Source organism: Eumetopias jubatus, unplaced genomic scaffold, assembly GCF_037043125.1.
Source record: "Eumetopias jubatus isolate StellerSeaLion01/CBP00866 unplaced genomic scaffold, mEumJub1_p1.0 scaffold_4, whole genome shotgun sequence".
In the NCBI taxonomy this organism is placed as follows: Eukaryota; Metazoa; Chordata; class Mammalia; order Carnivora; family Otariidae; genus Eumetopias; species Eumetopias jubatus.
The window spans coordinates 88043164-88065587 of NW_028274810.1; the positions used below are offsets into that span (position 1 = coordinate 88043164).

Sequence of the window (22424 nt, forward strand, 5' to 3'; positions counted from 1 at the left end):
CAAGGGTGCCAGGCAGACACTTGCAGGTAAGCAGCAATTCTCAGCCTCAGGTCTGCGGCCTGCAGGGCATGTCCACACTTGCCTTAATCAGTGCTTTCTTTCTCGGGGTCTGGACTGCAAATCTGGGGTGTTGGGGCATCATGCCAAGGACCAGCTCTAGGTTAAAATCCCACCTCAGTCTCTTACTTGGCTTTGGGACGTCGGGCAAGAGATTTAGCTTCTCTCTGCCCGAGGTTCTTCATCGGGAGCAGGGTGGCTCTGAGGTGCTGCGGGGTACAGGTGAGACACCCGCCCGGCGCCCCATGTGGCTTCCTAAAGGTGCCCGCTCTGACCTCCCCTGTGCCCGGCGCTCCCCACATCACAGTCTTTTACTGCTGACAACACGCAGTGACCATCCCTTCATGTGGGCGAGCCTCGTGAAACAGAAAACCGCAAAGCCGTTCCCTCTTTTAGCCTCCCTGTGCTCAGCGAGGTCACCATTCCCATTTTCCAGATGAGAAAGCCAAGGCTCAGAGAGGGGGTGTGACCCTATCTTGCTTGCTTCCGAGGACCCTCCCTAACCTGCCCCAGCTTGCTTGAATGTCCCCAGGCTCCCCGGGCCTGCCAGCACCTGGCACCCTAGGTAGCTGCCTAATGCCCATTCTCTCTCCACCATATGCACAGAGGCAAGGTGGGCCTGTGAAGATACCCCTTCCTTCCCCCACCTCGGCCTTTCTCCCATTCAGTACGGTAGGAAATGGAAGGATTCTAAGCTTCCTCACACAGACTACCAGAAGGCATAACATGCCTCAAAATAGTGGTAATGAGGAGGAGGAGAAGGATACCACCCTACATGCAGATCGGGCTTGATCCTGTTATGATGCTTGTTACAACCCTCCGCGGGAGTTCACCTCACAACAAGCCTGTGAATTAGGCATTGTCATTGTCTCGGCCATCCAGATGGCTCCCAATTCTCTCACCTATCTCCTGAGGGCAGCAGAGGGTGGGGTGGGGGCTCCAGGTTAGAGCAGCTCTGAGCAGATAAGCCCCTTCGGTTGCCGCTGTTCTGCTCTACAGATTCAGCCCTAGGAGGGACTTCCTGGGTGCCTGGCACAGCAGGGAGGGGAAGGAGGGGTCGTCGGCTGTCTTCCCTACCAGAGGAGAACAGGCTGGTAAATACTCATGGGCTGGCCAGGGCTGGAGGGATCCCCCACCTTGAGGCTGGTCTTAGGAGAGGACAAAGTAGAGAGTGCCTGGAGCCCCATTTCCAGCACTGCTCTGCTGGGCAGCTTGGGCCCAGGGTCTCTGGGTCTCTGAAGTGATAGGGTGGAGCTGGCCACTGACCTTCCAGACCCCTTTTGGCTCTAACACCCCAAGGGTCTCTGACTCACCACGTTCAGGTGGAAGTTCTCTTCAACCCAGGCCTTGGCCTCCTGGAACTCCTCCTGCAGCTCCATGAGGTAGAGAGTGTCAAGGGAGTCAATGATGGTTGCCCCACTGAGACCTCCTGTAGGCAGAGAGATTGAAGGCATGACCCAGGCTTGTTCCCATCCTTTCCATCCTCAGCCACATAAGCACCCATTCCCCTTCTAAGTGCCTGGGCAAGCTCCAAGGCCAAGGCTGGCCCAAGCACGATCCAGGGAGACTCCACCAGTCTTCGAAAGGGGGGAGTCCAGGAGCAAGCATCCCTTCTCCCGCCCACCCTAGGCTGCTTCCTGGGCAGTGGGCAGCGGGCTGGGAAACCGAGTTCACAGGCCGAACTGCTTCCCAGACCTTCAGGGTCCATGCATATCCACCCGAAAGTCAACCATCAGTACCAGCCAGGCACCCACCACTTTTCTGTGACACGGGGGAGAGGGCGAATCGGTATTGGGTTTACTCTATCTTAACAAACATGCCAGTCCTCTGACTTTTCAATTTCATTCTTCATTTTATTCTAAGACCAAAAAAAAAAAAAAAAGATGTTCACAAATATTTATCCAGGAGGGTATTTACATATACATGTATCATATACAATGGAGAAAAGTTGGGAAGTACCATATACAATGGAGAAAAGTTGGGAAAAAAACTCCAAATCCAACGATAGGGGATTAGTTATATAAATTGTGGCTCAAATATAAAATCGGACATGATGCAGCCCTCCCTGCAGGTGACGCAGACCTGTGTTTACTGGAGAAATACCCATGGGATCTGTTAAGTTAAAAAACGTAGGTTGCAAAAAAAAGGAAAGAAGCACAGTTTAATTTCTTTGTTGTATGCCAAATGTGGATGAGCTTTTGCAGAACTAAGTCTGGCAGGATGTGATCAATGGTTATCTCCAAGTGCTGGGATTACAGGTACTTTTTGATTTCTTCTGCTCATGGATTATTTTTTATAACCAGAAATGTATTTCCATTTGAAAAAAAAAAGTTTGGGCAAAGAAACCACACAAATGCACAAAGCAAAGATTTTGTGGTCGCTCTAGGACAGTGACTACACTGTAGCACGAGCTATGAGACCAGGCCCCTGCCACCAGGCCTTAGACTCTTGGGAGTAAAGGCTGAGATAATGGTGTAAAATATCACAGCTTTTCACACCACGGACTGGACAGGAGAGTGATGAGGAAGGCCTTCGCATGTGGCACAACCAGAGCCTGAGTGCAGAGTACTGTGAAGGAGGAAAGGAGGGAGAAAGAGATGTGCCTGGGGCCATCAGGAGGGCTTCCTGGAAGAGGTAGCTCCCTCCCAGCAACTCCTTAAAACCACAAGTAGGAGCAATTTCCTTCATTTAGCTTAAGAGGACTGATGGTTCCTTCAGTGTCCTTGCAGAGGCTCAAAAAGCAGTGAGAAGCACAGGCTCCACTTCCCCCAGCAGGCTGAGCCTCTCTAGAGTCTGAAGCATGAGCACGGGCTTTGCCGGCACACCTGAATTCAGAGTTAGCATCTAACCTCCTTCATTAGTGCTTCCCTAACTGCTCGCTTGTGTTGACTTTGCAGGCAGAGACTCCTGAAACTCAAACCACCACCTCTCTAGGCCGGGCAAGGTCTGATAAAGGGCATGGCCTAGAACAGGATGGGAGGGAGATCAGGAGAAACTGGGAGAAGGATCAGGCTGGAGGTCTCAGAATCCACTTCCAGAAGCAGGGGCTTCCCGATTCAGAGTCAGGCATCCCAGGTTGGCTTCAGTACTGGGGTGGAAGTGAATTTCCAGAATGTCAACCCCTCCTATGCTGAAGGATTGGTAGGAAAACACCCAAAGCCAAACAAAGTTGATCTTTCCTGGTTGGTGCTGGCTGCTTCCCCTGCGGGTGCCAAAGGCCAAACACAGCTCGCGGGGACGCTTTACCGTGAGGTAGAGAGGTAGTGAGGCATGAAAGCACTGATTTACCCCAGACGCCACAGTTGCTGGGAAGCGCCCGCCGGGTGTCCATCCTCTCGGCTCCGAAGCTTATGCCACAGGGCCTCACGCCTGATTTTTTAAGGGCCTGAAGGGATTTTTAAAATCCCACTACCTTGCCCCTAAATTTCATGGAGGAGCCCCAGAGAAGGGGTGGGACATGCCTAGGATTGACCAAAGGAGGAGAAGAACCCAAGTTCTCTTGTTTCCCTGTGAAAACAGTCGGATCTGATTGGTAACCGTGCCCCACCCCCCAACGGGGGCAGGAGGCCGCTGTGACCCGTGAAGGCTTGAAGAGAAGCTCAAGGCCAAGGGAGACGCGGCCCAGAGTATCTGATTTCCGAATCCTGCCCTGGGCTGCCTGGTGTTTTCACCCCACGGGCCCTCCTTCCCTGGGCTGAGCCTGAGCCTGGAGGCCCAAGGGCCTAGGCTGGGCCAGGAAGGCAGCCAGGGCTCCTGGTGACCGGTTCTCCTGCCCAAGTGCTCCAGAGGCACCAGCTGAGAAGGCAGCTCACTGAGGGATTTATTGGCAAGGCTCCACCCTGCTCTCAGGTTCCTGCATCTTCCCTTGGATATCTCTCACCCCGGCCCACACCTATTGTGCAGCCAGGCTGCGGGCCAGTTAGGCACTTGGAAAGCCTTTCATTCTAGGCCAGAGGTTACCCAGCGGCTAGGCTGGGCAAGAGAGGAGGTCCAATCCCGAATTCAACTCTATCTGTACCTGCAGCTGGCCTGGGGCGGCTCCCCGGGGGGGAGATGGGGGGAAACACACACACCTATTCAGTGAACAGGCACAGGATTTCTATGCACAGAGCCAAAGGGGGACAAAAAGTCAGGCAGCCCGGCTTGGAAGCTCCACTGGGCTTGGCCCTGAGGCAGGCTCCAGGTTGGCTCACTCTCCCACCTCCAGCTCTGAACCCTTGCTGTTCACAAAGGACCGCCCCTGCCCCTGCCTGCCAGGCAGGAGGCCGTGAGGTGAGTTAAAAGAACACAGCCCTCAGTTCAAACCCCAGCTTGGGCCAGCAACACATCTACTCCCAGTGTCAAAGTTCTCTTCTGTTAAGTGAGGGAAGACCACTGGGTTAGGTACTGGGGAGCCACTGCAGGTTTCTGAGCTGGGATAAATGCATCACATGTGTGCCTGGCCTTTCTGACAAAGACACCTGTTTGCGCCTGGCACAGAATAAGTGCTTGATCAATCAGTTCACTGTTCTCCTTCCTGAGGCCCTGTAGCTTATCTTGAAACATTGGCCCTTTCAAAGAGACGTGGGTTCAAATTCTGATTCCATCACATACTAGCTGTGTGCCAAGGTAAGTCACTGTACCTTGCTGAGTCTCATGATCCTCGTCTTCAAAATGGGCATGACAGTGGGACCTACTTCATAAGGCCGCAGGGAGGCCTAAATGGGGCGATGGACGGAAAGGAGCTGGTGCAGCGCTGGGTACCTGTGAGCTTAACCCAACTGCGTGGCCTTCCTTGCCCCCAACTGGCCCTGGGCAGCCCCTCCACAGTCTTCTGGGGTCACCCAGGCCTTGGGAGTGCTCTTGCATCTCTGCATCTCTTCCATCTCTGGCCCCTCCCAGGTCAGTGTGGCCTGACTGCAGCTTGCAAAACCTTTGGCCCTACTTAAAAGTGTCACATGGGTCCCACCTGTGTCTGCTGCTGAGGCCATTAACGCCCCTAATCTGGGTGTGCACCTAGCCTCTCAAAAGGTATTCTTACCTCCTGGACCCCTGCCCTTCCCCTCAAATTCACCCTGCACACTGTTACCTGACCTGCCTTCCTGAAACCAGATCCAATCGTGTCCCTCCTCAGCTCAGAAGCTGCAATGGCTTTCGAGTACCCGTGCAAAAGGGGAGGGAGGGGGGAAGCTCCTGGGTCTGATGCTAAAGGACCTGGCTAATCTCATCTCCCATCGAGCTGTGCTTCCTGGACACGTGCCGTGCCGCACCCTCCTGCCTCCGTACCTTGGCATGTGCACTCTCCTCTGCCAAGAGCGCTGTTCTGTGCGTCGGGGCATACTCAAAGCCCCCATGTTCTCCAAGGTCTGCCTCCCCCTGGCAGCCTTCCCTGATTCCACCCATATAACCCCCTCTTGCTGAGGGAGCTCCCAAATCATGTGCCTACCACTCCTGCCCTGCCTGCACTGTGGGGCTTGGCTCACCTTCTAACTAACCGTGAGCTCCTTCAGGTCAAGGGTCCCCACTGCCTCTCTGCCCCTCTTCTGCACCTTGTCCCCAAGCAGCCCCAAAGGCCAGAGCCCTCAGCCCACGTGGGCCACTCGCCATCCCCTGGGGCTTCGTTATAGCCCCAACTTCCGTGACTCTCTGCAGACTGCTAGCAACTGCCTCCCCCATCCCACCTTCTCCTGGGCCATCTAGAGCCCACCTGGTGTCTCCCTGCCCAGGAACCCACTGAGATCACCACCCTGCGGCCTACATGAGGTTCTGCCTCCCTGACCCTCCTCTCCTGAGAAATCTCCACCAGCTCCTCCAGGCCCTCACCGCAGGCCCCTGTTCTGTGCACCCCCATCTCTAGAACAAGGGCTGCTCCCCTCTCCTCACACCACAGAGGAATTGTCAGTCTGTCCCTGAGTAAGAGCAGGGCTCTGGTCTGCGTCAGACCGCTCTCCAGGCTCCAGCAACAGCTCCCAGTGAAAGTGGGCAGGGGAAGGGCCGGGAGCAGGCTGGTCCATCTCCGACGCCGCACATACTCTCCCTGGCATCGCGCTTGCTCTCAGCTGACCTTGGCTTTCAGGATGCCACTCTTCCTCTAGCCTTTCCTCCTAACCCTGTGACTGGGCCTGCCCAGTGCCGTCTGTGGCTCCCTCCTCTTCTCCAGAACTCTGTGGACAGACTCCGTTGTTGGGGCTTTTCTTTTCTCTGCCCTCCTTCATTCGCTTAGTGATTCAGTACCACCCGCATGCTGAGGGCTCCCAGATGTCCACTCCCAGGACCTGTCCTTGAACCCCAACTTCCTCTATCCAGTAGCCTCCACTCCTATCACCACTGGGAGGTCACAGGCATTTCACCTTTAACCCGTTCCTCCAAATCCGTTCCCCAACCACAGTGGTTAACGCCAAGCCCCTCCTTCCAAAAGCTGTGCCCCAGCCCTTGACTCTGCATTTCTCTTCCCCATATCCCATCCCGCGGCGAATCCTGGTGGCTCTCTTCACAAGATTTCCAGACTCCACGCACTTCTCACCTCCTCTGTGCTCCCACCTTGGTCCAGTCGCCTTCTTCTCTCTTGGATTTATTCCAAGAGCTTCCTAACTGGCCCCTGGGCTTCTCCCCTTGCGCTCCCCACCCCCCACCCCTCCACCTATCTGTCCTCAACACGGCAGCCAGAAGGGCCGTTTGAAAATGCCAGTCCTAGAGTGCTACTCTTCCCAAAATCCTCTCATGGCTCCCACTGGACCCAGAGGCCCTGTGACCCTCTCGGCCTCGTCCCCTGCTCCCCTCCCACTTCTCGCACTACGCTCCTGCTGCTCATGGAGAACTCCAAGCCTGCTCCGTGTTAGGCCTCGGCAGTTCCCATCACTCTGCCAGAACAGCACCCCCATCGCTTCTCCCTCATCTCTTTATTCTCCTCAGCACCTTCGTCCCAGGGATACTACATGTGGATGGCTCCCCATTACTGGCTTCTCCTAAGGGAGCATAGGCTTCTGGGGGGAGAGCCCTGTTTTGTCCACTGCTGTCCTCCACCGCCTAGAACACTTTCCAGCATTCGAGAATAAATGGCCCCTGACCCTGGGTGGGGAAGGTTTGGAGCGGGCTGTGGCTCATTCACATTTTTCGGCGCCTGGCTACAGTCTGGCACCCGGAAGTGTTAAGGGTAAACGTGTTGGGTTGAACAGACTGAGCCCACCAAGGAGGCATCTGTGGGGACCGCACCCAGGGCAGGCTAGCTAGCTATTTCAGGGGCTGGTGCCAGTAGACAGGGGAGACCCTGCCACCAGGCTGAGACCAGATCAGCCAGAGGGGCTAAGTGTGTGTGCACCATTGTCCTGTGTGAAGCTGTTTGTCATGTGTAGGTCAGTTTCTACAAGGAACTAGACCTCCACTCCTGTCACCTCCTCCCCCTGGGGCTGCCTGGGCAGGAGCCCTGCTCTGCTGGACTGAGGCTTGTACCCCTTCTCCTGACTCTGCCGTACTAATGACAGTGAGGTTTTTAGGGGATGTTACATTAGCAAAGAGAAAGCAGTCAGGCTGGGGAACATAAACTGCAGGAAGAACATTCAGAAGGAAAAAAAAAAAATCACCCAAAGCATAGCCTATTACTGCACTATCCCCAGAGCCATACTCTTAACGGTTGCATTTAATTTGATGACATAATCCTCAGAGACTTTCCTTAATCTGTAAAGAAACAACACAAGTGTTTCTTTCTCAGCTTCCAAAGAAGCCAGTGTGGCTGTGTGGCAGGTCTTCTTTCCAAACAGGGCGCCACAGTGTACCCCACCCCAGGAGAGGGACTCCTCCCACCGTTCCTCTCCTTGAATCGAGGTGGACCTTTGTGACTACCAGGAACAACAGAACAAACCACAAGGGAGTTTCTAGACCCAGACCTTAAGAACCGGGCAGTCTCCACTTCCTGTCTCTTGGAACACTGGCGCTTAGAAGCAGTCACCATACTGTGAGGAAGCGCAAGGTAGCCCATAAGGAGAGAACACAGGGAGAGGCCATGTGTATGTTTTCTGACCGGCAGCCCCTTCTGAGCTCCCCGCCAAAAGCCAGCATCAATTCCACACACGTGAATTAAGAAGCTTCCAGATGGCTCCAGCTGTCAAGTTCCCCTTCAAGCCTTTCCAGCTGAGGGTGGTAAAGATGTCCCCACTGTGCCCTTTCTGAATTCCTGACCCACTGAATCTCTGAGCATAATAATTGTTTTAAGCTGCTAAGTTTCAGAGTAATTTGTTATGCAGGAGTAGCAACTGGAATGTTCTGTCATGTGGGTTTCTAGGATGATTAAAGTGATATCCCCACCACCCCAAAGGGCATTGTTTAAAACCACACCGTCTTGTCTGGCGAGGTCGTCTGGCCTCGCGAAATCCTTTCAGGGATCAGGACCTCTGCACTCTGTCAGGTCTGGGGCGGGGTTTTTTTCCCTCCAGTAATAACATTTTTCTTAAATCTTCCCATGATGGCTATTTCCTGATCACATCAAGTCGTGTCCAGAGGATGTGTGTTTCCAGGCAAAGGTTTCCTGGAGCCTCTGGAAGGACTAAAGATATTTTTTAGGAACTCTTCCTGGCACTCGACAGAATGCTCTTACTAGAGGTGAATCGATAAAAGATGGTCAGATCCTATGATGCTCCTGCCCTTTATTAAGGCCCCAGTGCCCCGACCACATTCAAAGTCCCCAGGGCCCTGTGTGCAGGGTGCCTGTGGTCCAGGCCTTGGGAGCCTCTGCCGCGCTCTGCTGCCTCTCTGTGCGGGTGAGGCTCCATCCACATGATCTCACCACAAGCTCCCCAAATGCCTTGGGGTGACTGCTGACATGGGTCCCTAGGCCTGGGATGCCATCCTTTTCTGAGTTGGCTACTTTGTCCTGGCCTGGGCTTGAGTGTTGAGTCTTCTCTCAAGAATTCCTGAGCCACCCAGCAGACCTGACTTCTCCCTCCTGGGCCGGCCCGCCCGGCTCCACCGCAGGTGCCTTGGTCACAGCACTGCCCCCACCACACCACACACGCCTGTGAACCCCAGGGGCAGTGGCTGCTTCTGACTCTTCCCAGTGGCCTGGATCCACCCCGGGGCCAGGCACAGGGAAGGTGAGAACAGAGGGCTGCTGAAGGAATGAACGGCTCGTGGAAACACGGACGGCGCTTTCTTGGAGATCCCCAGACACTTGACAAGGCGTCTTGGCCTCGGAGAAAACACTCTCCGCAGCAGTGGCCAGCTATCCAAGGAAAACACTGTGGCCGGGACAAAATGGGTTGCCGCAGATGGCGCGGCCTCCTGCCTTCCCAGACAGGTGCCATGCTTCGCTGCTACAGCGGCTGCAGAATGTTTGCTGTGGCCGGCGGCTGAAGGGGGCTCAGTGCGCCCCACGACCAGGCCCGGTTCGCTGAAGCAGTCTGCTGGACAGGGCACCTCTGGGGAAAAGAGGGTGTGTTTCAAAAACGTTAATGTGGTATTTGTTTGTTTTAAAGTCAGAGCTCAGGGTGCTGTCTGATCGGGAAACGTGTATTTTAAAACTTCTGATGGGGCGCCTGGGTGGCGCAGTCGTTAAGCGTCTGCCTTCGGCTCAGGTCATGGTCCCAGGGTCCTGGGATCGAGCCCCGCCTCGGGCTCCCTGCTCAGCGGGAAGCCTGCTTCTCCCTCTCCCACTCCCCCTGCTTGTCCTCCCTCTCTCACTGTGTCTCTCTCTGTCAAATAAATAAATAAAATCTCGAAAAATAATAAAAAGAAAAACTCCTTCTGACAGTCCTGGGGATCCAATTTGGAACTGCTTTTTATCTCAGAGCATCTCTGAGAGAAGAAAAGGCAGATGGACGAATTGGAGTCCAGGACGCTACAGCGGTATCTCCAAAGTCACACAGTGGCTCAGCAGCTCAGGGCAGAGCTGTAGCCGGGCACCACCTTCCAGACCATGTGATCTTAGAGGCTTGGTTCTAATCCGAGCTTCGTCCCTTCCTAGCTGTGTGATCTTGGGCAACCGACCTGAGCTCAGAAAAATGGGGTGGCCAATTCAGACAAATGTATACAAAGAGCATTCAGCAGGCATTCAATACAAGAGAATTTGATATACCCAGCATACCACATCTTAGGTGTTCAGTGCATGGGCCTGTTATCATGAGGCTCAGCTCCAGCAGAGGAAGCCACAATGGGGCTGGCAAAGCTAGGATCCCTTGCAGACCCTTGGCCTCCTTAGCCCCGCAGGAAAGAATAGCATGGCTTTCAAGCCAGACAGGCAGGAGGCATGAGCCCTCCCTCAGGAAGGCACGAAGGTGCTGGGCAGGCTTTGTGGCATTCTAAACACATTTCTTGCCTCGTTGAGGGTAAAACAAAAGCCAGAGTCTTCTGCTGCTCACCCCAAGAGATATTAGAGTCCAGCTGCAGCCCTGGGCAGCTCCTAAGTCCCTCCATACACTGGCATCTACCTGGCTTTTACCTGCAAGTTAGAGGATTGCTCAGTACCCTCCCTCTACCTCCATGGGAGAAGCAAACATCTCCGGCCCATCAACCTTGGTCGTGCCCATGTAATTTGCTTTGGCTTCACGGTGGGTGGGGAATTAAACTGTGCCCTTGATTTGGGGCTTGGCTGTGAGACTTGCCCATGGGATTGGTGGACGTGACTTGAATGGCAGTTTGAACCAAGCCTGCCTGGTTGGGCTTGTCCTCCCGTGCTCCCGCCTTCCACCGTGACAAGAACGAATCTCAAACAGCCACTGGTCCAAGGACGGTGAGAGATAGGTGGAGCAGACGACCCAGCTGAGCACAGACTAGATAAAATAAAATCAAGTCCAGCCTTTGTGCAACCACACGAGTTAGAAATAAATGTTCATTGTTGTCGGCCACTCGTTGCAGAATAATTTGTTCCACAGCGTTATTTTGGAAGAGGCTGACTGATACAACACCCTTCTAGCCTTATTTCTTACTAGTCTTTTTATGTTCTCCACACTCCAGCTAGACTACTGATTCTCTGGCCCTGTCTTTCTCGGCTTCCAGCCCCATTACTCAAGCTGTTACCTCTGCGTGGAATGCCCTCCTTTTATCCCAAATGTCTCTACCTATCTCCCAATCCAACGGCTACTCTAAGTCCTGGAGAAAATGCTGCTGCTTCCATGAAGACATCCCTGATTTCCCCACCTGGACCTGGGGTCTTCCTCCTCTGAACTCTTTTAATAAAAGAGTTTCTTTCAACTTTCAGTATGGTAATCTGTGTCATCTGTGTCCTTTTCTCAAGTCCATGGTGGGCAGAGAGTGTCTTTGGGGGCTGAACGTAAGCCTGGTTCATCTAAGCTGGGACAGGCCCTGCAGAGGCAAGGCATCTCTGGGATTTGCCGAAAGAAGGAATGGATGCCATCCTCCCACTGCCTTGTTCCCAGGTGAGGAAGCCTCCCTGACAGCCAGCGCCCCTTGCCAGAGGTTGTTCCTGTGTAGTGTGAGGCGCTGGGGGACAGAGACCAACCCCATGACACCCCGAGGTTTTGGCCAAGGGCTGGCCCTCCACAAAGGTTTGCTTGTGGAATGTGGAGTTCTCCTCAGTGCCAACCACCAACCCCTTCCTCATCAGAGGTTAACAGAAATAACCGCAGGGAGCACCGGCTGAGCCCTGGCTTTGTGCCAGGCACCATGCTATAGGTTTCACACGCTGCTTTTTTAAACCTCATGACAACTCTGTTATTGTCCCTCCTTTACACATGAAGGTTGAGGCTTCAAGGAATTAAGTCGATCGCTCAAGATTTATTTCTTCACCCCAAACCACATTTCTGAGTGCTCAGGACGTGTCTGGTGCTGAAGCACGACGGGGAGCGGACAGTCCTGGCTCCCACCCTCAAAGAGCGGCAGGTCTGGTGGGAGAGAATGACACCAACCGGGTGTCACACAGACAACCTCTAGGTACAAAGTAATGCACGTGATAAAGGAAGAGAGAGGTCGCATGCAGGGAGGAAGGACAGTGGTGGGAGCGAGGGGCTGGGGCAGGGCCACACAGCCCTGGGGACTCAGGGAGAGGCCTGGACAGCTTAGGGACCCAATCCTCTGGCTGCTGTGGGAAGAGTGGCTGGGAGGGGGACCCAGCGGGGACTCCATGTGGAGTAAATCAGGGAGCTAAGCCTCTTGGTTGGCAAGGACCCACTCATCACTTGTGGCTGGGCAGGAGAGTGGCGGGGGCACCTGGGCCCGTGCTCTGAGACCACCTGAGGACCACTGGTGATGCCCCCAAGCTGGGGGGCAGCCGTTCACCAGTCCGGGAACAAGAAGAATTAACCCCAAGCGCAGGGCAATGTCAGCCTCACCTCAGCCCCATCCGGGGAGCCTCCAGCTGTCCTCCCAGGTCCATGGGCACAGGGTCACAATGCCATCTTGGATATACATCGTGGCCACACAGAGCTATGCATTGATCGTGGCAAACATAGCCTGTGGACCAGAGCCAAGAGACACAGATGCGTGGCTCTGATAACAAGATGAAGGTTGATTTTTGGAAAGGGGGAAAGAAAGGAAATCAAAGAGGCCCTATTCACCCCAAGAAATAGACACATGGCAGAGGCAGTGCCGGGAGAGCCTGGTACGGAGCTACGCCCCAGGGCAGCGTCCTGCCACTTGCTGGGATGGCCGGGCTGCAGGGAATGGGCTAGAAGAAAGGGGTGAGCTTGGAGCCACACTTACTAGCTGCTTCGGTTTCCCCATCTGTACTCTGCCTTGCAGAACCATCCTGGGGGTGACCGATCACACAGTGCGTGTAAAATACTGGACATGCAGCTGGCCACAGGGGCCTTGGCGGAGACAAAGCAATAGCCGGCAGCCTGTGTGGAGATGGACACTGAGCTGCTGGGTACCCACAGACAGCACCTCTTTTAAGCCTCCAACAATGCTATGAGGACGGCACAATTCATGTCCTTGTTCCACAGATGGGGAAACTGAGGCTGCGAGTGGTCACGAACATTTCCCGAGGTTGATGAGGGGTGGAATCAGGATTCAACTCGGGCCGTCTGCTACAGAGACTCTGCATTTTATTGCTGTGCCACCCCGGCTAGACTCAGAGGGCCTGAGAGGATCCTGGGGAGGTGCCCACAGCCACAAGACTCCCAGGCCCCCTCCTCACCTGTGGGCTGGGACAATGCCCCTGGGGTGTAGGCACTGACCATGCACGGAGAGCTGGGTGCCTCCCCCTGCAGGAGCCCTGCCATGACACACAGACCAGCCTGGCCCTCCTTCCTCCACGAAGCCTTCCCAGATCCCCTCTAGGGGTGATGCTTCCTCCCTGCCCCATTTTGGGTCCCACTGCTAATCAATCACCTGGCCCAGGCTGATTCACAGGAGGATCTATGTTGGTCTATCTCTCTGACAGGCCGAAGCCCCAGAAGGCAGAGATCCTGACCACATAGTATAACGCTGGGCACTCAGGAGGTTCTGAGGAAGTGTGTACTGAGTTAACCTGGAGACCTGAGAAGGAGGCAGAGAGAGCATGACCAGAACCCAGACCAGGTGGTCCTTGCCCCCTCGAGCCTTTGAGGGGCCCACCTGATACACTCTCAGCATCCAAGGAAGAGGAGGGGAACAACTCAACTCACTCCACTGACCAGGGACCCTCCCTTTCTTTTGTCCATAGGCTCCTTCTAGAATCTAACAGAAATCACACCACCCCTTCTCCTTAACTGAAAAGATACTTGTACACATTTTACACAGAAAGTAATGCAGGCTTCCCCCAGCCAGACTTATCTACATTAACCACCTAACTGAGGTGAGGGGGACAGATTTTTATTTCCTACAAAGGATGGGGTGAGGAAATTATTTTGGAGTCAGGCAGGCATAGAGTCAAACCTTACCATGGCTATTCCTAGCTGTGTGACCTCTGGTTAGCTACTTCACCCACATGAGCCTCAACATCCTCATCTGTGAAATGGGGATAATGTCAGATAACGCACATCACTAGAGAGACGGATTAGTAGGTGTACAGTGAATTTTTTTTCTTTTCTTTAAATATAAATGGGCTGCAGGGGGTGCCTGTGAGTCACCTTTCATTTGATTAAATTTGGTGTTTTTAGAGGCAGGAGCAAGAGTGGAAAAAGCATAGGCTTCTGGTCAAAATGTTCAAGCCTTGGCTCTGTATATTACCAGCTGTGTGGCCATAACCAAGTTACTTAACCTCTCTGAGCCATGAGTCTGTATCTGTCAAAGGGAACTGATAACACCCCCCTTGAAGGTGTGGGCAGCTTGGATGAGGCATAGAGTCTGGCAGGAGGGGGAACAGGAGGTGGAAGGTCTGTGGATGGGCTGAGCAGGGAGAGGCCTCTCACCCCACTTGCCCACACCCACCCACTCCACATGCCTGGTATGACAACCCTGAGCATGCTTCCTGGGTAAGAACTGCCTCTGTTTTGGATCTTGGGGCCAAAGCAATTCACAAATGCAGCAAATATGCCAAGCCCAGAAGACAGCTCTCCCTGCTTCGGAGAAAACACACAGTTCAATTTCCTAAAGATCGAACCCCAGGAGCCTTTCAAGGCTTTCCCCGAAGACAGCAGTTCTTGGAACTCGGGAGGCACCACCCCTGTGCGACTGAACAATTAAAGCCCGAGTATTTGTCATTCTCAGCAAAGGTTTGTGAGGATGACCGAGAAAATGGAAAAAAATCTGATTTCAGCGGCACAGTTTTCAGAAATATATGGTAATCCATTTTTGTCAAACCGCAGAAGGCACAGCTCAAATCATTAAAAAGCCATTGTACTTAATCATGCAAAGAGAAGGCTGGTCTATGCCTCTCAGATCATTTTCAAATGGTTTCAGGTTAACTTTCAAAAACTGACAGGCAAGCAGGGAGGGGATTATGACAGACGATAACTTGAGGAATTTCTGGTTCTGCTTCTCAGCGGAGGGTGAGGGATTGATTTCAGAGAAAATCGCCACCCAGAGCTTGGCAAGGCAGTGGTGGGGACAGTGGTGAGGGAGATTCCAGAATGGATCTGCTGTGACCTCTGCCCACAGGAAGTCTGCAGCTGATCTCTCAGAAAGACAGCACATTCAAGGCAAACTATTAAGCAAATGAATAATAATGATGTATTGTGACAGGTGCTAATAAAAGGCAGGAGTTTAGCCAGTGGTTGTCTCAGCTGTGAGCATACGTACCTGGCTTTGGGACCTGTCTGCCGCTCACTAGCTGTGTGACCTCACACAGGTTCTTGTCTCTCAGACTCGGCTCCTCCTCTATAAAACGGGATGCTCATCTCAGAGGCTTGGCAGGCTGTGAAGGAGTTAATTCACATAAAGCCTTTCGTACAGTGCCTGGTACACAGTACACTGTCAGTCAAAGCTGGCTAAGCGGCTCACTGCTGAAGGGGGCCTCAAAGACAACCTTTGATTTGGATCAGGAAGGATGAGCAGAAGTCTGCAGGCTGAGGAACTGGAGGAAAGACACCCAGGCAGAGCACACAGCATGTGCAAAGACCCCACAGGAAGAGGCTGGTCAGGGAGGAGCACAGCATATGTGGAGGTGGGGGGCGGTGAGGAGAGGGGGATGCTGCAAGCTAACTTGGCGCCCTTCTGTGAAGGTCTGTGAATGCCAGACTAAAGGGTTTGGACTCTGTCGAGAGGGCCGTGGGGAGCCACGAGGTGTGTCAGCAGGGCAGGCCTGCAGCAGCTGTGTGGGCTAGAAGCTGACTGAGGGGCCACAAAGAGGTCGTGGGAAAGGCTGGGACAGTGTGCGGTCCAGGCTCCTCACAGGGTCAGGAACATCCTGTGCCTTCTTCTAGGTCTTAGTCCACATCTGGCACTGCTGACCTCTAAGTGACCACCCCCCCATCAAACTCTGATCCAGTGTTCCCAACCTCTGTTCCAGGAAAACACTTTGTCCTAGGCCCCGCAACAATCCCACCCCCCTTCATTGGGGCAGAGCCATCATGGGAAAACTGCTGCCCAGTCAGGAACTGTATGTCCCACCCCTTTGCATTTAGGTGGGGCCCTATGACCAAGTTCTGGCCAATGTAATGTGGACATAAAGTACATACACCACTCTGAAGCCTGATCAACCTGTGGGATGCTCCAAGGCCCAGGTAACCTTGGGAGTCACAATCTGAAGACGATGGAGCCTCCATCACCTTGGGTCCCTATGTGGCCATGAGGAACAGAGTCCCCCTCCTCGTCCCATCAGTTTGACTTTACATGAGCAAGAAATAAATGTCTCTTGTCTCAATCCATTGAGCTCTCTGGGTTTATCTGTTATAGCAGCTAGTGTTACCTTAAATAAATATACCCACTCAATGGAATGATCTTGAGCATGTTATTTTGCCTCTCTGAGCCTCAGTTTCTCTCATGCGGATTGTCATGAAGGTCCAATAAGACGACAAATGAGTGCTGCTTTGCAAGCAGGGGGGTACCAGAGAGGTGCCATTCATTGCCGGTGCTCCTGGCTTGGATGGAGCCTGAAGGAGAGCGGACTTGGCATAGACCCTGCTGAGGCAGGACATATGTAGCCGGGGTCTTGAGGAAGCTCTAGGCAAGGGGTCAAGGTCCACCAGCAGATCCTAACCTCACTCCAGGTTTTAGTTCTGTCCCTCAACAGAGATGATCCCCACATAGCTGAGCCCCCTCCCAGGGCGTGGGGGGAGCTGGCGCCTGGTTCCATCTCCTGGCAGCTCCCCTGGTAAGGAGTCAGCCCAGCCTTCTGATGACTTGTTCCAGCCTCTCACAACTCATTAGCAGGAAATTGCAAGCCCTGCCAAGAAGATGCACTCCTGATTTTTCAGACATGTCAGGTAGACACTGTTATCAAAAGCTTATCATGTCTCTACACGGCCGCCACATTCTCCTGCTCTGGTGTCCTCCTGCCAGGCTCTGTGCTCAGGACACACGCCTGCTGCCTTTGAAGATCTGAGAACCTCGTGTGGCTGAGAGTTCTGCCAGCCAGTCTGGCTAGGACCCAAGGCTCAGGATGGAAGCCCGCCTGGGTGGCTGAGGCTCCCCCTGCACCCGGCTCCGAAGCAGTGCTGCACTCCCAGCCCAGGTCTGATGCTGAGACCCACAGGGAGACAGGAGAAAGGCCTGAGCAATATGCAATGTGATGAGCTGGATTTGGCCATCCCCAACTTTAACAGGACCCTGGTTATTACCTGTCCCTTTTGCTGAGGGGGCCTCCTCTCCCACAGCCTGGGGGAAGGGGTGGGGAATGCCCCTCTCCCAGCCTCCAGGGCCTGGAGTCAGAAGCCCTGCTGCCTGGTTCTTGGGCGGGTGCAGACCAGACCTTCTCCACCTTCTCTACTTCCCGAGCTCTCACCTTCTCCCACTGCCGCTCTCCAGCCCTGGCTGGGGGCTCTAAGGAGCTCTCAAATCACCTGACGGAATAAGGACCCTCCCCACCCTGGACTAAGCTCCCTGGAGAGACAGAGGAGAAACAACAAGCACAAAAAGCATCCGTTTCCAAAGTCTTTTCACACACAGCAATGCACCTGTTTGATCCTTACACCTGAGGGGTGCTGTCACCCCTATTTCACTGAGGAGGAAACTGAGGTTCATGGAGATTAGCAACTGGCACCCAAGGCCACTCAGCTAGTCCCCTAGGCAGCAGTCTGTGCTGGGTCCTGCTGCGCCCCCACACCAGGATGCTCTCCCCACGGGACGCCCCCCCCCCCACCTCCGGGACACCCTGCATGCCAAGCACTATGCCGAGGATTTTATTCAGCTCCACGGCTTAGGAGGCTATGTTACCTCCATTGCCAGATGACAAGGCTGAGGCTTAGTGAGGCCGAGCAACTTTGTCCAAGGTCACACAGCAAGGAAGCTGGAATCCCAGCCTCCATGCTACAGGGTTGGTGGTCTTTCCTACACCAGTTGTCTCCCCGGTGCGAAGGGTCCCACCTGGGAAAGGCAGGGAATGAGGCTGCAAGGTCCTACCAAGCGACAAAGCGGGACAGACAGCTGCACCCATGTCAGTCACCATTCCATTCCACACACGAGTGCGCGTGGATCAGATGGGGTGGTAGACAGTGGGTGTGTGCCTCTGAGTGAGGTGCGGCCTGGCAACTTCTGTTAGCTCACGGTCTCCCTTGGCTGAATTCTTCTCTGTAAGGACGGCTGAGGGTTCAGGTACATAGAAACCAGGTAGGTGCAGGTGTGGTGGCTCGACCTTTCCTTGGCCCTGGTGGCAGAGGGTCCTCCCTCCCTTTCTCCAGGTGCAAGAGCCACCTGGCCAGGGAACCTCTCCACCTCACCACATTCCAGACATGCTTCAGTCTCGGGCAGAGGTCCAAGCAAACCACTGACCACTGATGTGAGCACTTAGAGCTTTTGAAAAAGTAAAGACTCATAGGAGGGGGCCTGAAGCCACAGTTATAGCCCAAGCAGCATTAGGAAGGCCCCCGTGTCTGCAGTCCCCCCACTGTAGACGCTCAGGTGAAGCCGCTGGCCTCCAATTGCTCTCTAAAAGGCCCTTGGTGGCCCCGGTCCTGCCTACCCGGTGGCTCATTACCCACGTTTCGGTTCATGCTGCAGTCATAACTCAGTTCAATGTGCGAGACCACTGAGCCTTTGCCCGGGCTGGACCTTCTGTCCAGAACGCCTTCCCTTCCCCTGCCCTCCTATTCTCAAGCTTTAGAATGCACATCTGTGGTTCTCAATTGCCCTGAATCCATCCCTCAGGTTCCAGATTATTCAGAGTCTCCCGCAAAAGGCATATATTTCAAACTTCTATTAAAACAAACACTTTAGGAGAATCCTAGTACTCCTAGCAGGGAGAGAGGAGCTGAAAAGTGAAATGGCCCAAAGCCACACCACACACCTGTGCTCTCAGAGGCCTGAGCTTGGCCCAGGAGGCCCTCGGCAGCCCTGCTCTAGCAGCCTCCACGTGCGCGCCTGGCTCTCACACTGCCATGCTCCTTGCACACGCTGCACCTTCTCCCTGGAATATGCCATTTTATTCTTCTCTGCCTTCCAGGCCCAGCTCAATGTTACCGGCTCCAGGAAGCTCTGGAGGTAGAATCTGGGCCTCCTTCCTTTGTGTTCCCCACACTCTGTACATCACAATCATGTGTAGACTCTTCCCCCTACACTCTTGGGGGGCAAGGGACATGGCCGGTTCACCTTTGCACCTCTAGCAGTAGCCCAGAACTGGCCTAGAAATGCCAAATGAATGAATGAATGAATGAGTGGGCCTCTTTTGCTAAGATCCCAAGAGACCTAATTCCTTACCTCCTGCGGACCTCCCCTCTTCAGTCACAAAGAGGTGCAAACTGTGCTGTTTGTCTTCACACTACATTGGTATTGACCAGAGTTGGGTTTTAATGGTGCTTTGACAAAAGGCAACACCCATGTTAATTTTCCTTGGCTAATTACGTTTCCCAATTGAAACGCTTATCTCTGGGTTCTGTTAGAGACATAATCAGTTTCCAGAATGGATTAAAAAGAGGTGAGAAGCAAGAAAATAATTAAGCCAACTTCTGATTGAATCAAATAATTAAGCAGATTAAACTGGTTGCCTGTGATCTACGGCCCCAGCCTGTGCCTGGGGAGTACACTTCTCTATCGGAGAGATCATTTCTGATTGTAGAGATGGAGAGCATTGCTCCCAAGTAGTAAGCAAAGGAATGACTCTGTCGACTGAATACAGATCAGGGTGGCAGGACCCCAGGTTCCTGCTTTAGGCAACGTACTCTGAGTTTAGTAGAAGAAAACTCAAGGGTGGGGGCACTCTGCTCCAGAGCCACGCCTGGACACCCATGGTAAAGAGGCTGCATAAATAGCCCCAGTTCCTCACCCCTCCCTGCGTCCGCACCCTTCGCCACTCTGAGTGGGGTGTCTGACCCTCTCCTTTTACTCTGGACTCGGCCATGCCACTAACTTTAACCAATGACAGCAAACGTGATATGAGCAGAGGCTTGAAAAAGCACTTGCACGTTTTCCTTGCTTTCTTGCCCCTTTGCCATTGCCATGAGAACATTCCTGGACTAGCCTGCTGAAAATGGAAGACACATGGAGCAAAGCTGAGTCGCCCAGCTGTCCCAGGCAAGGGTCTCCTAGATCAGCCCACACTCAGCTTTCCCCAGACACGAGGGTGAGCCCATTCAAGATCAGCAGTCACTGAGCTGACTCAGCCAGGAGAAGCTGAACCCTGAAGACCCTCATGCTAAATAAACACTTTTTGTCGCAGGCCTGTGAGGTTTGTGGGTATTTGTTAGGCAGCATCATTGTGGCAATACATAACCGATACACTGATGACACTGAGGCTCAGGGAACCAAACAATGTGAAGTGCAAGAGATTGTGGGTAAAGACAGTGGGCTGGGTAAATGCATTAACCTCTGTTTCTCCCCTGACACTCCACTAAAACAACAATGTGAGAATTATTTTTCAAAGGCATCAATCCACAAGGACAAAGCAAACAGAGGAAAAAACAGCAGCAAGAAAGGTTTGGCAGCTGGAAAGGAGACAGATGTGTAACACTGACTTCACAAAGCCAAGAAAGCAGAATATAAGCCCTGATGCTGAGAGCAAACACGCACCAGGTCTCCATCAGCAAATCCAATGGCTCTGGAATTGGCGACAATACCAGGCATCTCTGGAAGTGGAATAATAGGAGGATTTGTTTAAAGTCAGCTTAAAGGCAGTAAGACCCCTAGATGTCCTCCTTACCCTTCTTCAGCCAAGAATATGTCCCCCTCTCATGCCAACAGAAGATTAGAGCTTGAATCATGAGAGGGAGTAAGACAGGTCCTCTGGACTGTGGGATACCTGGAAGAGGCACAGAGACTCATCCTGAGAGCATGAGGGTTAGGTGAAGGTTTCTGGACTATCCCTAGAAAGCAAGAACCTATACCAAGAAGTCTGCTGTCAGATCACCCTACAGTGAGGCATCAGCCAATAAAGCCCAGTCACCACACTGGAGCTCCAACCATCTTGTCTTTTGCCCCACATTTAAGATGAGCACACAACCAAGGATCCTCAAACATTTGTGGAAAAACTAACGTGTGAGCTAGACATACCTACACACACATAGGAAAAGTGAATTTAGAGGACACAGAGGCTCTGCAGGAGGAAGGAAGTTACATAGAATAATATCCTCAGAGGGACATATTGCATCCATTAAATAAGAAAGGGATGCTCAAAATAGAACATTCACAAAATAAAACAGAATTCTTGGAATTAATACACAGTTTGACAGAAATAAGAAACTCAATAGAAGAACTGGAATATAAATTTGAGGAAATTTCCCAGAGCGGAACCAAAAAAAATTTTTTTCAAATGGTAAAGGGGCAGAGAGAGAGAAAATAGAAGAGAAATAAGAAACTTAGAGGACCAACTCAGGAAGTCTAACATCCAAACTATAGGAATTTCAGAAATGGAGAAAAATGGAGGGAAGAAAATAATCAAAAAAATAATTCAAGAAAACTTCCCAGAACCAGACATAGGTTTGCATACTGAGAAGGTCCACTGATTTCCCAGCATAGTGGCTAAAAAGAGATTCACACTAAGACACATTATCATAAAATTTCAAAATCTCATCAACAAAGGTTAGATCCTATAAGCTTCCAGAGAAAAGACACAGGCCACATACAAGTCATCCGGTATCAGAATGGCATCAGGCTTCTCATCAGGAATGCCAGAAACTAGAAACAATGAACCGATTTCAAAATTCTGAGTAAAAATGACTTTCATCTTAGAATTCTTTATTTAGCCCATTAGCAATTAAGCATGAGAGTAGAATAGAAAGATTTCCTGATTTTAAAAGTTTCAAATATTTTATCCCCTCAATTCTCCTCATTGCACTCTTTTCCAGGAAACTACTGGATGGTGTAAACCAAGAAAAAGAAAGATAAGAGATCCAGAAAATTGGGGCTTTAAAACAAGAGGGACTCATAGCTAACATCATACTTACTAGTGAAAGGCTGAAAGCTTCCCCCCTAGGATCAGGAACAAACAAGGACATCCACTTCTACTTAACATTGTACTGAAAATTCTAGACAGGGCAGTTAGGCAGGAGAGAGAAACAAAAGGCATCCACATTGGAAAGGAAGGAGTAAAACTATCTGGTTGCAGAAGACATAATCTTTTTGTTTGTTTTTTTAAATTCAGTTAATTAACCTATAGAGTATTATTAGTTTTAGAGATAGGGTTCAGTGATTCATCAGTCTTATATACTACCCAGTGCTCATTACATCACGTGCCCTCCTTAATGTCCATCACCCAGCTACGCCATTCCCTCACCCCCCGCCCCTCCAGCAACCCTCAGTTTGTTTCCTATGATTAAGAGTCTCTTACGGTTTGTTTCCACAGAGGACATAATCTTACACATAAAAACCCTAAGGAATTGGGGCACCGGGGTGGCACAATCAGTTAAGCACCTGACTCTTGGTTTCAGCTCGGGTTGAGATCTCAGGGTGGTGAGATTGAGCCCTGCGTTGGGGTCTGCACTCATTACAGA

The 22424-nt window shown here is 52.5% G+C and overlaps 1 protein-coding gene across 4 annotated transcripts in view; it reads right to left on the reverse strand.

The window, feature by feature from the left end:
* Positions 1 to 22424, reverse strand: part of MAN1C1 (mannosidase alpha class 1C member 1) — a 152465-nt gene that overhangs the window by 45776 nt on the left and 84265 nt on the right. For all 4 annotated transcript variants that reach the window (XM_088022558.1, XM_088022557.1, XM_088022556.1 and 1 more), the window contains exon 3: positions 1371 to 1486. In XM_088022558.1, the coding sequence (XP_087878684.1) occupies positions 1371 to 1486 (116 nt within the window). The remainder of the gene's footprint in view (positions 1 to 1370; positions 1487 to 22424) is intronic.